Genomic DNA, 14,428 nt, shown 5'->3' with positions numbered 1-14,428 from the left:
TTCAATAAAACAAAGTGAAGTGTTTATTTTACTAACTTTGGTTTAGCTGTACTTGCAGTCTTTCACCGCACCATTTTTTAACATCTCAATCTTTTTCTCAAACAATATTTACATTTTTGTGAAATTTGACACAGTATTCATAAACTCATTGAAAGAGCCCAGATTTGTAAACACTATGGAATCGGGACTGTTCGCAGGTATTCAACTTATGGCACTGTTCCAGAATGTCCAAAAACTAGCCTTCAAAGTGCAACCCGCAATACTAACAGGTCATCCTTTCCCACTGCGACTTGCCGAGAGGACCAACACAGCCAGACCAGCGTTGCTTGCCCTTGGCCAAACTGTTATTTGAGGAGCGGCCTACCTGCAGTGTCACAAGGTGATACGGATGCTGGGTGACCCCAGGGTACTGCGCCAGGGCCAGCACGCCCTGTCGGAACTCTTGGCAGTCAACTGCAAATGACACGGCATCACACCAGACTCCAAACAAAGCTTGCAGCTGTTGGAAGCTGCCTGTTAGGCTCAAGAATTCAATGATCTGCACATTTAAAGCTTTAGCTCGGGTGCTCCTATCTAAATACATGCAAAAGGAGAATTCGCTTTTTTCTCGGCAACCACTGCGACGAATTTGACAAGGTTTGTTGCATTTAAAACAAAACTTAAAATCTAGTGACTGTTGGTTTCGAATTCTTGATTTAGGTCCTCAATTTTTTATTAAAAATAGGGAGAAATCGCTAATATTTAGAAAACGAAAGTATCAAGTTTAAGATAACTCAGCAATGAAACATGGTATCACAATTATGTGAATTGCATCTAATAGTACATCTAAAGCGGACAAAATTGATATGTTACACATGAATCTAAAAATTTAGTAATATGAAAACACAGCTTTTGCAGAACGCTTGTACACAACGCATCAAATTCACGTAATACATAAATTGACATATCGAACTTGTCCGCTTTGATTGATGTAATGAATAACATTTTCAGATCCGTGATACGTGTTCTTGACGGAGAGCTATTAATTTGTAAACTTCGTGCTTATATCTTTTTTTTTTACTTTATATTTTCGAAAATTCCTTGTACAAAATTCAGGCCCTAGATCGAAATACCACTTTCAACAGTTACTAGAATTTAACTTTCTCTCTCAAATGCAACAAATTTCATTAAAATTGGTCCAGGGGTTATCTCAGAAAAGTGTTTTTGCATTTTACATGTATTTGAATAGGCCACGTCGGAGTTGTGCCTGAGCTAAAGCTTCCTCTTAAGCGCCGAATCCTGCGTTGAGCGAGCACAGTGTGAAATTAAAGAAGAGTGCACGAGGCGGAAAGTGGAGGAGGATCGGAGGGGAAATGGCCTGCGCACGCGCAGATATGCCGGCGGCTATGGCTACCGCCGCGGTGTGGGTGATCTCATCTGCGCTTCCAAGGGGGGACCAGGGTGTCGTGAGGTGGGGAGGGCTACGCTTGTCCACGGCGTCAGCTTCTGAGGTCAGTCCACGATACCAGCGTGTGCGACGTGTATCACTGCTCCTGCAAGGGGCGATGGCAAGCTGCTACGAGTGAGGCTCGATGTGATGCTTTCTTTGGTGTTGTTGCCGCTGACACTGGTGGCACTATTTCTGCGCGACATAGGGTGGCTCACGTCATTGGCGGAAAAGTGTAGTGCTGTGCAAGACGGGCTGTGTGGCTACGATAGCTACGATACGGCGCCAGAGAACCGCGCCTCATCTGTATGAAAACAAAGTGCACTACTCACAGCATTGTCTTCCTAATATAAACCTATATAATCATAATACAAAACATTGGCAAGCAAAATGAAAACACGTATAGAGCTTCGCTCAAATTTTGCATTGGGGAGCATCCTAATCGTCGGTGATTTTTTTCCCTTAATATGTGTTTAAAAATAATTTGCACTAACCTCTTCCTTGGCCCCGCTTATATTTCGCAACCAGGTTGCATTTTATGGTCTGAATCATTCAGTTAACGTTCGGCACTATTGCCTGCTCTGTTTGCAAATAAAAAGAAGAAATGCAAATCGGTTTGCATTAGGACTGAGTAAAGACTGCCAAATGAACCCCCAGCAGTGTTTCTGGGCATTTTCCATCTCTTCTTTCTATTTGGCTAACTGAATAAGTCGATCCAGCCTACGGATTCTGTCAATCCAGTTAAACATTGATATAACGAACTTCAATATAATGAAATTCTCGATGCAATGAAGTATTTAACTTTTCGTAACCTCTTGTCCATAGAACACTATGCATTACAACCTCAATGTAAAGAAGTGAGTTTGTATGCCATTTCAATATAATTATATTTCACTGCCACCACAACGGAATGCGAAGACAATAAATGGAAACTTCTGCGGATGCAGATGGTCACATGGACCGCCCAACAAGAGCGACCCCTAAAGTGGAGCCGCATCATGTTCCGTATAAAGTCCAAGTGCGACAAGCTCCTATCCTGCCCCATGCACTCTGTGCTTTAGGTGCGAGTTAAAGTGTGTGAGGGTGAGAGAAGGAAAATGGGGGTTTCACGAGTGCCGCCTTCCCGCATGAGCAAAGGGAAAGAGGGAGGCAGAGGAACAAGCTCACGGTAATGAGATCAAGCGTGCGCAAGGGGGCGGAGTGGGGCGTAATTGGCGGGTGTCTCGGCTGTGGCTGCGCTTGGCTGTAAGCGCGTTTCAGCGCATACACAGTTGCGCACCATGCTCTAGAGGTTATCTGCTGCCTGTGCAAAGAGTGGGCATACAGAGACGACGTGGCACCATGTAAGCTGTCTTATCGCACGTTAAGTATTGGCAGTTGCGTAATCTCGAGTTTCGGTGACCCATTGGAGCGAGAGGCAGACTCCGCTGCCTGCACTTTTCATGATAGCGTTGTCCCAATGCGGGTGACGCTATCAGCCGCGGGGGCGAAGTGCACACGAAAGTGCGGCTGGCTTCGCTTAATTCGTACCACTGAGAATATATCGCCGAGGCATGTGACATGAAACCGTATCGCTCGTCGCCGACTCCTAAATTTATCAAAATTTATTGTGTTCTCATTCAAGCTTGCTTCTTTCAATTGCCTAATAATTAGGAAAATTAGGCGGCCTCTTTCCATGCAAGAAAAATTGATTGGCGCCTGTACTAATTTGCATAAAAGGTTGAATTTCAATACAAAAGAATTGCGCTATAATGAAGCAAATTGTCGATTTTACCAATTTTGTTATATTGAGGTTTAACTGCATAGCAAAAGTCGACTGCGGTCAATGTAACAATGTTGTACTTGCAGCGAAAAGCTTTGTTAAATCGCAAATTTAGTTAACTTGAGGTTTATTTTCAGCAGTAAAGACAACTTCACAAATTCCCAAAGCATTCCTGGTGGCTAGCATCCTATCATAAAGCACTTTTAAATGAATCGCAAGAAGGTCAGGCCATAATAGCACGGTTATGAGCACCAGCATATGTGGTGCAGATCGCGCCGATGGCAACCATTGATGTGACTTAAGGCGTCTGGGATTCAAGTGTGTTGCATTGTGCAGCACCGCGAGTCTTCGACCCATGGCTGATCGTGCTTAGTGCCAGCAGCCACCATCAGATGGCGCCCACAAATTAAAAACAAAGGTTTGAAAAGGTATAAATTGAGGTCCCCCTAAAAAAGAAGTCAGTTTCACCCGAAAGCCTGAGATAACAAGGAGACAACTACACAAAGTAAGGTGTGTAGTTTCATTGGGACTACATGCCCTCAGGAAAACATGAGCAGACCTCACTTGATGACCACGAGCTTGCTGCCACAATGCGAGCGAATGCTTCGTACCACGTCTCAGAAACTTGAGATTACGAGGACTGCCAAACTAGGGGACACTATTTCTCTGTACGAACGAAGCATGGCCCTTCTCACTGAGTGAATGCACCAGAGAGCAAGGCTTCGGGGGGGACACAGTCTCTTGTGAGCCCCTCTTGCTGCAAAATGCTTGGGTTACCGTCCCCTGCGGTGAAAACAAGCTCACTGCTTGACCACGCACAACGAATGGTGAGCTGACCTCTTCTACTTGCTTACAGAGCTTGCAGTACTACTTGTGGTTGCATTACATGGAGACTGAGTGTGGCTAGCACTGGGGGTCCTGCCTTCTGTACTAGCCGCACACAGAGCAGCACGGTTGGCACAGGGGAATGCCCCAAATGACAAGCGTTGCCCACACTCACAGTCCAGGTCGTCCAGCGGGTTTGCGTGCACCATCTTGGGGGCGCCCGTGTCCTGCTCTGCCTTTTTGCTGGCCTCCACGTACTTGTCCGCTGCACACAAGCACGCAACAAAATGGCAAACAAGGATGCAAGACGCACGCACCAAGTGACTCAACTTCTAGGTGCTCATTTTTTTCTTTCATTCAGGAAAATTTGTGTGCTGAAAAGCACGCAGGGACATGTGTAACAATGCACATATGAACCCAATATCAAAACATCATGAAACAACACTCCACATTTATCCCTGTCCACTTTTCTATTTATACGGTGAGCATTCTTAGGATACTTCATGCACGTTCCCGTATCAATGTCCGGACCTAACCGTTTTCCTTTCATGCCGACTTCGGTACCTCTGGCATGTGCTGCTCTTGATGATAATCATTGTAACATATAAAATATATCGCCACAAATTAATCGTGCACTCATTGCAAGATAGATTGCCAATTGTATTAATGTCGCCAACCATCTTCAAGGGATGATTATGACTGCCATTATTTATATTTTTTACACTGCTCTTTCTCAAGCAACACCAGCGCCCCCTTTCTTTCCCCACTCAGAATGCTACTCACATACATTTTATAAAATGTAAACATAACATGATAAAAATATTAACACAGCTTTTGCAAGGCTGCCTGCTTACAGCATGGGATTTTTTAAACGTAGCAACACCAATGTTATTGAAGGGGTTCAACATTCAAGAACTGCACTGTGACCTATGGTAGATGTCACTTTGACCACCAGTGGTTCTTTAACATGTGTCTAAACATATGCTTCCCTCTTGCTAGCGGCACAGGCTTCCTGCATTACGGCATTACCAGAATGTAATTCTGGCGGCCACAAATCAAACCCATGACTTTGTGCTCTGCAGTAGAATGGCACAGTGGGTAATACAGTAAATATACAGTAACATTAATTTATTTGATATCATATATCCATGGTTCATACAGAAAGATTGATGCAAAATTCGAGGATTCCAAATTCAAGGAGGGGGAAACAAACCGTATTTGCACATGTAGGTACACTGGAAAAACACGAGACTTCCTTTTTAGCCGTAATATCATGCAGCTAAGCAGCTGACGTGTTGGTAACCGGCTTTAGAGGGCCCCTAAACAACCTGCGATATTTTTTAAACATTTCGAGTAAACATGGGCATTCAGTTCAGAATGCCGTCACAATCAGTGATGCCAAATGCGGCAGCGTTACACGTCGCGGGCGTGGCGCAAAATAAAAAAAACAATCCTGTGCTCCTCTCCGGGCCTCCCACAAAGTAAGTGCCAACTTGCTCGCGTTTCAACACAGATGTGCTTGGCGGTCTGATTATATGTGTGAACAAACAGTCCGACAGCGTTTTGTGATGGCTAGAAGTCGTGTGGTGCTAAAAGCGGCAACTGGAAAAACTAAACAATGTCACACCGGCTACCTGCAGTTATTGCTTCCTTTAGGGCCGATTTACGCTCAAACCGCCCATCGCCGCACGCCGCACCGCATGCAGGCGGTTCGTGAAAAACGGGCGGTCGTCGCGATCGGTCACAAAATTGCATCTACGATGAAACCGCATGATGCGGTGCAGCGTGCATGCGCCCTCTGGTTTTACAAATAGGTAACCAGCTACTGGCAACATGCATCAGCGAGTTAACAGTCTCGTGGGCTAGCGAGCAGCAAAATTTCGCGCCGTGCCAGGATTTTGTTATTACGTTTGCTCTCTTATTGGTTATTTTTTTATTAGTTAGCTCGAGCGGTTCGCATGCGCCGGCATTCGCACTTCGGTTTGGAGACGCGACGTCTGTTGAACGCTGGCAACAATTCGGCAGTGCGCAGAGCAGCGCTGTTCGAAGAAGGTAACTATCGCCAACAGCAGACGACACTGACATATTTTTGTCGATGTAGGTTGAAGCTTCTGCGTCATGGTTAAAACGCGACTCTCGCACTGTCACATTCTGTGCTGAATGTGTGGCGTTGACGTGGTGACCCACCTTTGGGACACTGTGCAGTCATCTTACCTGTGCCGCTTTTTTGTTTTGTTTATTTCTACCACACAATGTTCCGACAACATACGTCACTGTGTGCTCGGTTGTGTACGGCGCGGTGGCGCACTTTCTGCAGCTGTGCTAGCGAAGGCTTGTGTTGTGGACAAGCGACGCACCACCGCTCCTCGGCTGGACAAAGCACCAGGGCGGAAGAAACAGGAAGCGACCCCATCCGGAGTCGAGTACTGAGAATCCTCCATCGCCTTCAGCGTACGTCTCGGCTACCGGACAGGGACCGAAGTTCGCCCCCTCGAACCCATATGCAGCTCTCGTCTGCGTCTTTTGTAGAAAATAAACGCAGTCTGTTTTCTGCCACCAACCGATGCGCACTCCTTTCACGGATGGGGCCAGACCCCGTTCGTAACACTGGCGATGAGGCAGGAGTTGCGAAGCGGATAAGTTTTCGAAGTTAAGGTCATGGCTACAGGACGAATGCACGGCGCTGTCGAGCCTTTCTCGCGCAAATCATGGGAATCGTGGATCCAGCGCCTCGACTTTTACTTCGTGGCGAACGACGTCTGCGACGAAGCAAAGAAGCGGACACTTCCCCGTACGCTTTGGGGAGCCGACGCTTTCGAACACTGTGCGCGCTGGTAGCGCTGAAGTTCCCGGGAGAAGTCAACTTCAATGATTTAGTGACACTTCTCAGGCGGCACTTCGACACCAGGACATCCGAGCTTTACAGCCGGTACGTATTTCAAAGACACGGCCAACGGTACGAGTCGATCAGCATACATCTACGCTGCGGCCCTCGAAACCTTGACAGCCGACTGCAATAATTCGGAGCGCTGTCTTCGGTTACAATATCGACGGCGTCACCTGACCCCCAAACGACCGCTTCAGCAGCGAACCCAACTATGCCGCCCCAAGATGTGATGCTCCGGGAGAAGTTCAAGCCTGACATTTCGATGCGCTGTGGACTGAGCCCTGTCAGCGGAAAGTGCGTCAAGGCATCAGCGAGATATCAAGGGAGGGGCAAACTCGGGGGAAATTAACAGGACATCGCAAATGAAGCCAGAAGGCAAGCATACGTCCGCACGACATTGCTTGCGCGACCCTGAAACATGCAAATTCAAGACAGCCGAGTGCCGTTTCTGCTCCAAGGAAGGTCACGTCGAGCGTGCCTGCATCTCAAAGAAAAAGAAAAGCACGGAACCATGCTCCGAGAACTAGCAGCTACGGGCACACAGTGTCAACCCACCACCTGTCAGCAAATCCTGCTGCAAGCTGCACACAGTGAGTGTATGTACACACTGCCCCAAGTTCCTCGTGGACTCGAGAGTGGAGGGAAAGCCAGTCCAGTTTGAGATGGACACAGGTACGGCATGCTCTTTGATAAGAAAGGACACGGACTACAGAATGTGCAAGAAGAACACTCCGTGGCTTGCATGCAAGCCGCTCGATTTGCGCACACGGGGCACTATAACGTAAAACTATTCCAAGCTTTTCTATTCCAATTCTGCAATCCGCCCTCCGTGATTGGTGAAAAACATTTTTGGACCACCCCCACTTCACCTGTCTGTCACGCGACATCATGAAAACCGCGCTAGCTCCCCATCTGATATGACGTGTACACACTGATTATGCATGTTTTGACTGAACAATAGAAATAGTTATTTCTGATTTTGCCATTAGCCCTCAGCTATTGGTCAAACGTTTTCGCGCTGCACCTACTTCACCTGCCTGTCATGTGAAGTCACAAAACCACAAAAAATCACCGCGTCAAAGTGACATGCACGCGTTAAAGATGCATTAATATGCCGAACGAAACTGAATTTTCTTCTGAATAGCCGCGGGCTGCCCCATTCCGAAAGGAATAAAAGATGGCTGCCGCCGATCTTAGGCATTGGCTACTGCTCGCACCTGCCGAAGAGCATGGGTTTATTTGCATCTAATAAAACTTTTTGCGTGGCCGTGTAACGTTTTCGAACACTTTCGGCACGTTTCCGACCTTGTTCTGCCAACTCTTCTTTGCTGAGGATCCGTTTTAGTGTCATTTTTAAGCTTCCGTTGCATGCTGCCGCGATTGTCAACGAGCCACCGTAACCTAAGCAAGGGAAAGCGGACCAATCGCTGACGCCGGCACCACCCGCTTCACCCGGTTATCGATCTTCAGTGCTGTGGCACGGCCCCATGGAATCCCTCTCCACTTCAGTGTGCTCCTCACCTCTTGTGAGCCAATTAGCTAAGACAAGCTGCTCAGTGTCAGCAATGTTATTCATTTTTCAAGTAAAGAAAAATGACCTCCTATGAACGAGGAGAGTGTTTGTTGGGTCTGTTGAGACAGCCCTGTGGGTGACCGCCTGATGCTTGCGTCGGCAGTTATGCAAATTTGACGTCAGGAGATTGGAATAAAAACATATTGGAATAGTTTTACGTTATAGGGCCCATGGTCAGGTAAAGAATTACACGTCTTGGGCTCCGCACAAGTTCATGTGAGGTTGAGATCAAAGGACTATCTGCTGCCATTGTTGGTTATGAAGGGCCCCGGGTGCAACCTCCTAGGAAGATTGGTTTCTGGTACTTCACATTCAGGTAAAGGGGATAAACAACATTGGAGAGCCAGCACTAGAAATTACAGAGCTCCTGGGGTGACACCCAGATGTCTTCAAGGAAGACATTGGAAGCTATACGGATCCTTTGGTTCACCTGGAACTCGAAGACGATATGACAGCAAAGTTTTGCAAGGCTTGTCCAATTTCAGTGGCGCTGCAGGCGCTTATGGAACATAAGCTTGATTGTCTACAGTACCAAGGCATCCTAAAACCAACGCAGCATACTAAATGGGCAACCCCATTGGTACTTGTTCGGAAGACCAACAGTAACTCAGTGTCTGTGATGACCAACTACAGATGAAGTGTTCGCAAACTTACATGGTGGAACCATCTATGTTGGATTTTTATCAAGCATAAGAACAACTGAAAGTTGATGAAGAAACAGCAGCACTGCTCACAGTGAACACCACAAAACGACTATTCAGGGTGGAATGCCTCACGTTCTGAATTTCTGCTGCACCAGCTATCTTTCAGTGCATGAGGGAGACAAAGCTACCTGGAATTCCAGGGGTGAGTGTTCACCTTGACGACATCATTGTCAACGGTAATAGTGCAAATGAGCACGCACAGCGTCTAAATCAGGTTCTGTCGAGGCTAACTGAGAAAGGCTTACTCCTCAAGAACGAAAAGTGCAGGTTCGGAAATACACCAGTTGAGTTTCTGGGACAACGAATGGATGGCAATGGTGTTCACAACACCGGTAAAAATTTTGAGGCTAAACTTCAAGCACCCAAACCATCTGACAAGACATCCCTAAGGGCTTTTCTGGGCCTTATTTCATTTGACGACTGCATTTCGGAGAACACAGCGATGGTCGTGGCAGAATTGTATAGGCTCCTAGAGAAAATCACGCCCTGGAAGTGGAAGAGCAAGCATCAAGCCAATTTTGAGGCGCTTAAGGAGATGATCCATACATCTACAGTGCTCGCTCACTACGACGAGACGAAGCCCCTTCTTTTGTCCGTGCACGCATCGCCATACGGCGTTGATGCCGTCCTCGCTCGGGAAGATGCTATTTGCCGAGAGGCGCCCATTGCATTCAGTTCATGAACACTGGGAAGTGCCGAAAAGAACTACTTCCAGCTCAACAAAGAAAGTGTAGCAGTAATCTACGGCATCAGCCATTTTCATAAGTACATAGCTGGCCGGCATGTGACCCTAACAGATCGCCAGGCATTGACTGAAATCTTGAGTGAAACAAAGTAAGTACCCCGGGTTTTTCATCAAGGATGACGCGATGGTGCCTTAAACTAGCAACGTACGATTACAAGTTGTTGTACAGGCCTGGCCTACTGCACCAAAATGCGGACACTCTAAGCTGACTTCCACTGCCAGCACAAGTTGATGAACCTTATCCCCCAAGAGACGTGCTCAAGTTGGCTACCATACCCAGCTTCGAGCTTTCACCGCGTCAACTAGCACGAATGACTCGAGAGGACTCAGTTCTGTCCCAAGTGCTGGAGGCTGTTTCAAACGGTGAAGTTCATAAACTGCCAAAAGAACAGTTTTCATCGTGCCGGAAGCTGGAGACAGCTTTCAGCGCAGGAAGGGTGCCTTGTTAGAGGTTCCCGGATGGTAACTCCAAAAAAGGCAAGAAACTACCTTCTTAAACTCGCACCTGCAAACCACCATATAATTGTGGTCATGAAGGCATGTGCACGAAGGTACTTTTGTTGGCCAGGCATTGACGCAGATATCGAATGGCTCGCTAGAAACTGTGCAACTTGTTGTCAACACCAAAGGGCACCAGCCAGGGCACCAGTGCCCAAATGGGAATGCCCAAGAACGCCTTGGGACACAGTTCACGTTGGTCCCGTAGAAGGAAGAATGCTGGCTAATTGTTGTGGACACATACAGCAAATGGTTGGAAGTGTGCTCCATGCATAATACACAGTCTGCCACATTGATTGAGGAACTCCAGAACGTTTTCGCAGCTTTTGAGCTCCCCAAAAAGCTTGTGACTGATAACGGGCCATCCTTCGTTTCAGTGGAAGTTGAGAGCTTCCTAAAGAAGAATGGGGTGAGCCATGTAACAAGCACACCGTACCATCCCACAACAAATGGCCAAGCAGAAAGGATGGCTTTTGAAACAAAACGAGCATTAGCCAAAAACAAGGATGGAACATTCGCGTGTAGGCAGGCCCAGTTTTTCTAAAGCAACACATCACCATCTGCACATCAATGGGTGAAATGCCAGGTGCACTTGTGTTCGGGCGTGAGCTGGATACGGCTCTCATGTGCAGTAATCCCCAAGCAAAAGCGAACAAAATTCATACCAATTGCAACAGGGAGACAACAAGTCGAGAGTACTCGCTGTCGGACAAGCAGTTTTCTTTCGAAACTTCAGAGGGAACGGTTTTGGAAAAGCTAGGCCACAGATCGTGGCTCATTAAAGGCCCTAACCAGTTGTGTGATGATAATGTGACCACATCAAGCCTAATATTTTGAGACACCCCACAGAAGATTCGGTGACACAGGATAAGGGCTGTGCGCTAACCGCAAGCAGTGTCCCGCTCCCATTTATGCTTGGGATAAAACAGATAACTCCACGTCGTCAGAGGCCACTCTCTCGGGAATGCTGGAGCCTTCGCAATCATCGGTGACCAAACCAGAGATTGGCATTGCCCCTGAGACCGTGCCAAACACAACTGCAGAGTCTTGCCCGCAGCGGGAGCGATGCCCTCCGGGTCACTACGGCGACTCCATCTGAGAAGGGAGGCAAGTGTTGTGTACAAGCGACGCGCCACCACTTCTCGGCTGGACAAGGCACCAGTGCAGACTAAACAGGAAGCGAACCCACCCCAAGACGAGTTCCAAGAATTCTCTATCACCCCCCAGCGTCTCGGCCACTGGACAGGGACCGAGAGTTTGCCCCCTCGAACACATGCGGCTCTCGTCTGCGTCTCTTGTAGAAAATAAACTCTGTTTTCTGCCACCAACCAATGCGCATTCCTTTCACGAATGAGGCCAGACCCTATACGTAACAGCTTGGAAGAACGCGCATATACGAACACACGGGTGTATCTAAGCCAATGAGCAAGGGATCTGTCGCAGCAACAGTGTAGCACGCTGAAGCGCCGCAGCATTATCTATTAACATACTCCTATACAGATGGTTCTATTATCACGGAATACAGCTGTGTTGATTGACAAGTCACTTCATCACCGAGCACGCATGTGAATCATCAACAGTGGCTTGTTGCTTTAGTTGCACTTTGCTGCTGAGGTCTCTTTAGTAGCGTTCAAGTTAATAGTGAGCCTACAATTGCTTACATGATGTAATATGGGATCGCACTTCTGAACAATGATGTAACACTGAATGAATGTGCAGGAGCGCACAGAGCTAGCATTTTTTCATTCTATGTGACGTCATTATTTCAAAGTGCACTGTCATGTTAAGTCATAACTAAACAACTAGCCATCAGTAAGTCTTGAGCAATTGATTACAATTATGACATACACAAAAGTGATATGTACATATCACAGTTGTTTCTTCAGGCAGAGATGCTTGTCAGATATGTTTTTTAGAGAAGAATGTTCGCATGAAAACAAATATTAATTCACATGGCTGAAAAGACACCCCATATAGGCGTGAGTTCACGTAATGTTTACCTTTCTTGTTGCTGCTAAAAATGTCCCTGCCAATAGAAGTAGTGTTATGTAATTCATGCCTTAAGAGATGACAGAGGTCTACGGGGCACACAAGGCAGCAATGCCCATGCATAAAGGCCTGGCTGGCCAATCTGCTGCCCCTTCATTATTTATCCATACCTCTAGCAACATTTAAACAATGCACAGCCTGTGGTCAAAGTGAATACAGGCATGCTTGCTCTCTCAGCAATGGCGACAATCAAGGATAATTGCCTTGAGACTGTTTGCTGCCGTCAACATCATTTATGCATGCATTCTCTTCTTATTCTTTTCCCTAGATAAAGAAGAAGTTGCACAGTCAGTGAGCTATAGCAAAGTAATGTTATTTGATTGCGTTGGGCATGCCACACATGTCATTCATGTACGTAGTGACAACCTAGCTAGCTAATGCACAGCCACATTAAAAAGAAAGAGAAGTGCATAGGCTAACAAAGAGGTGCACAGTACGTGTACTTCATCTCAAAGCAAAGCAAGATTATCAAGCGACTGTAGAGATCTAGATTAAGGGGACGCAAGCATTGAGGCCCCCTAGTACTTGGAGCCTCAACGATTGCATCCCCCTGATCTGAAACTCTCTAATAAGCTTTGCAATGAGTGCAGTGATCTTGCATGTGAAATGGTTGACATATTAAGTCACTTTATATGTGCCTTTCTTAATCAGTCACTGCTTAAACAGGTACATGACAATGAAATGAAATGCTGGCTCATATGGTGCACAAGACACAAGTAGGGGAGAACATTTGCCATGCATGCTGTAACACCAATTCCAACATGCGGTAGCTTGTAGGCAATGAATGCATGTTCATTGTGTCAGTGCAACTTGCACCTACCTCTAATAAAAGCACATAATGTCTGCATTGTAGACATTAGTTAATTAGCAGCATGTGCGGGGCGGCACAAGAAGGTAAGGGAATGTTGGTTGCCATTTTTTATTTTCATAACCAACAGACAGTTTCTTGGGTGGAGCTTTATGAAGAATTCATAATATGGTCTGTGTAAATCTGCAATGTGGGCATTTTCTATTATCCAATCACTTCATAAGTAGTCAAAAGAATGCAGATAGCCCCATAAACACTGTGAAACGGAATGCAGAAATTTGCAGTTAAGAAGCCATAGTGACTCGCACTCTGTGCTGAACATAAAATAGAAAAAAATGCATAGTGGCAAATTGGGTGCACATTCTCATCTGTCATACAAATCCATATATTACAAAGGATCTTTCACTCGTTCTCGTAGTGCTTACAGTTGCACAAACTTTACTGCAGCATCCACTGTGGAGTAAAATAATCTTGCAAGTCACAGCTACTTGTTCACTCTATTAATATATATTAGCCCCCAGGCTCTCCTGTATACCTTCACGCATGCTACCATAGCATGGCTGTGCTCAATCACCTCTTTCCATTCCACTGAAACGAACGTGGCATATATTTGTTACGAAAATATGCTTTAAAGCATAACTATTTATCATTCTTTAAGCGTCTCAGAAGTAAGGGGGGATTTTCAGCCTTGCTGTTGTGGCATTTCATAGGTTCTAACCCACCATCATATTTCTAAACAAGGATGAAATTATATAGTCAAGTCGTACCATTAGTACAACTGACATATTGCTTCCCCAGGGAGTCTCACTACCACCTCCCCAATTTCGTAAATACTGAGACATGTTGACAACCTAGGCATGTTGAAGTTAACTTCACAGCCTACGTTTTAACACGACAAATAGGCCAGATAAACCCATCAGCCCTTATATCATTCTCTTAATCACTTGAAATACTAACTAGCACATGGAATGTAGTCATATTATATTCTGTTTGTATGTTTGGTGAATCGCACAAATCATTCTTGTCGCCCTTACAGCCCAGCTGATGCTGTCTTTCCTTATAACAATTAAGCAACAACCTTACTTGGTGCGTTGCTGTGAGAACTATAACTAGCTTCACAGTAGCACTGCACATGTCCCCTCACACTACAT

General features: G+C 46.2%; 1 protein-coding gene across 1 annotated transcript in view; it reads right to left on the bottom strand.

The window, feature by feature from the left end:
* Positions 1 to 14,428, bottom strand: part of LOC126523735 (RNA transcription, translation and transport factor protein-like) — a 62,984-nt gene that overhangs the window by 27,690 nt on the left and 20,866 nt on the right. Inside the window, exons 3-4 of the mRNA XM_072289015.1 lie at positions 4,189 to 4,278; positions 365 to 453 (exon numbers count right to left, since the gene is read on the bottom strand). Coding sequence (XP_072145116.1) covers positions 365 to 453; positions 4,189 to 4,278 — 179 coding nt within the window. The remainder of the gene's footprint in view (positions 1 to 364; positions 454 to 4,188; positions 4,279 to 14,428) is intronic.

The sequence above is a fragment of the Dermacentor andersoni genome, chromosome 6 (genome assembly GCF_023375885.2).
Source record: "Dermacentor andersoni chromosome 6, qqDerAnde1_hic_scaffold, whole genome shotgun sequence".
In the NCBI taxonomy this organism is placed as follows: domain Eukaryota; kingdom Metazoa; phylum Arthropoda; class Arachnida; order Ixodida; family Ixodidae; genus Dermacentor; species Dermacentor andersoni.
The sequence above is the reverse complement of the archived record's forward strand: the minus strand, read 5'-3'. Positions and strand labels throughout refer to the sequence as shown.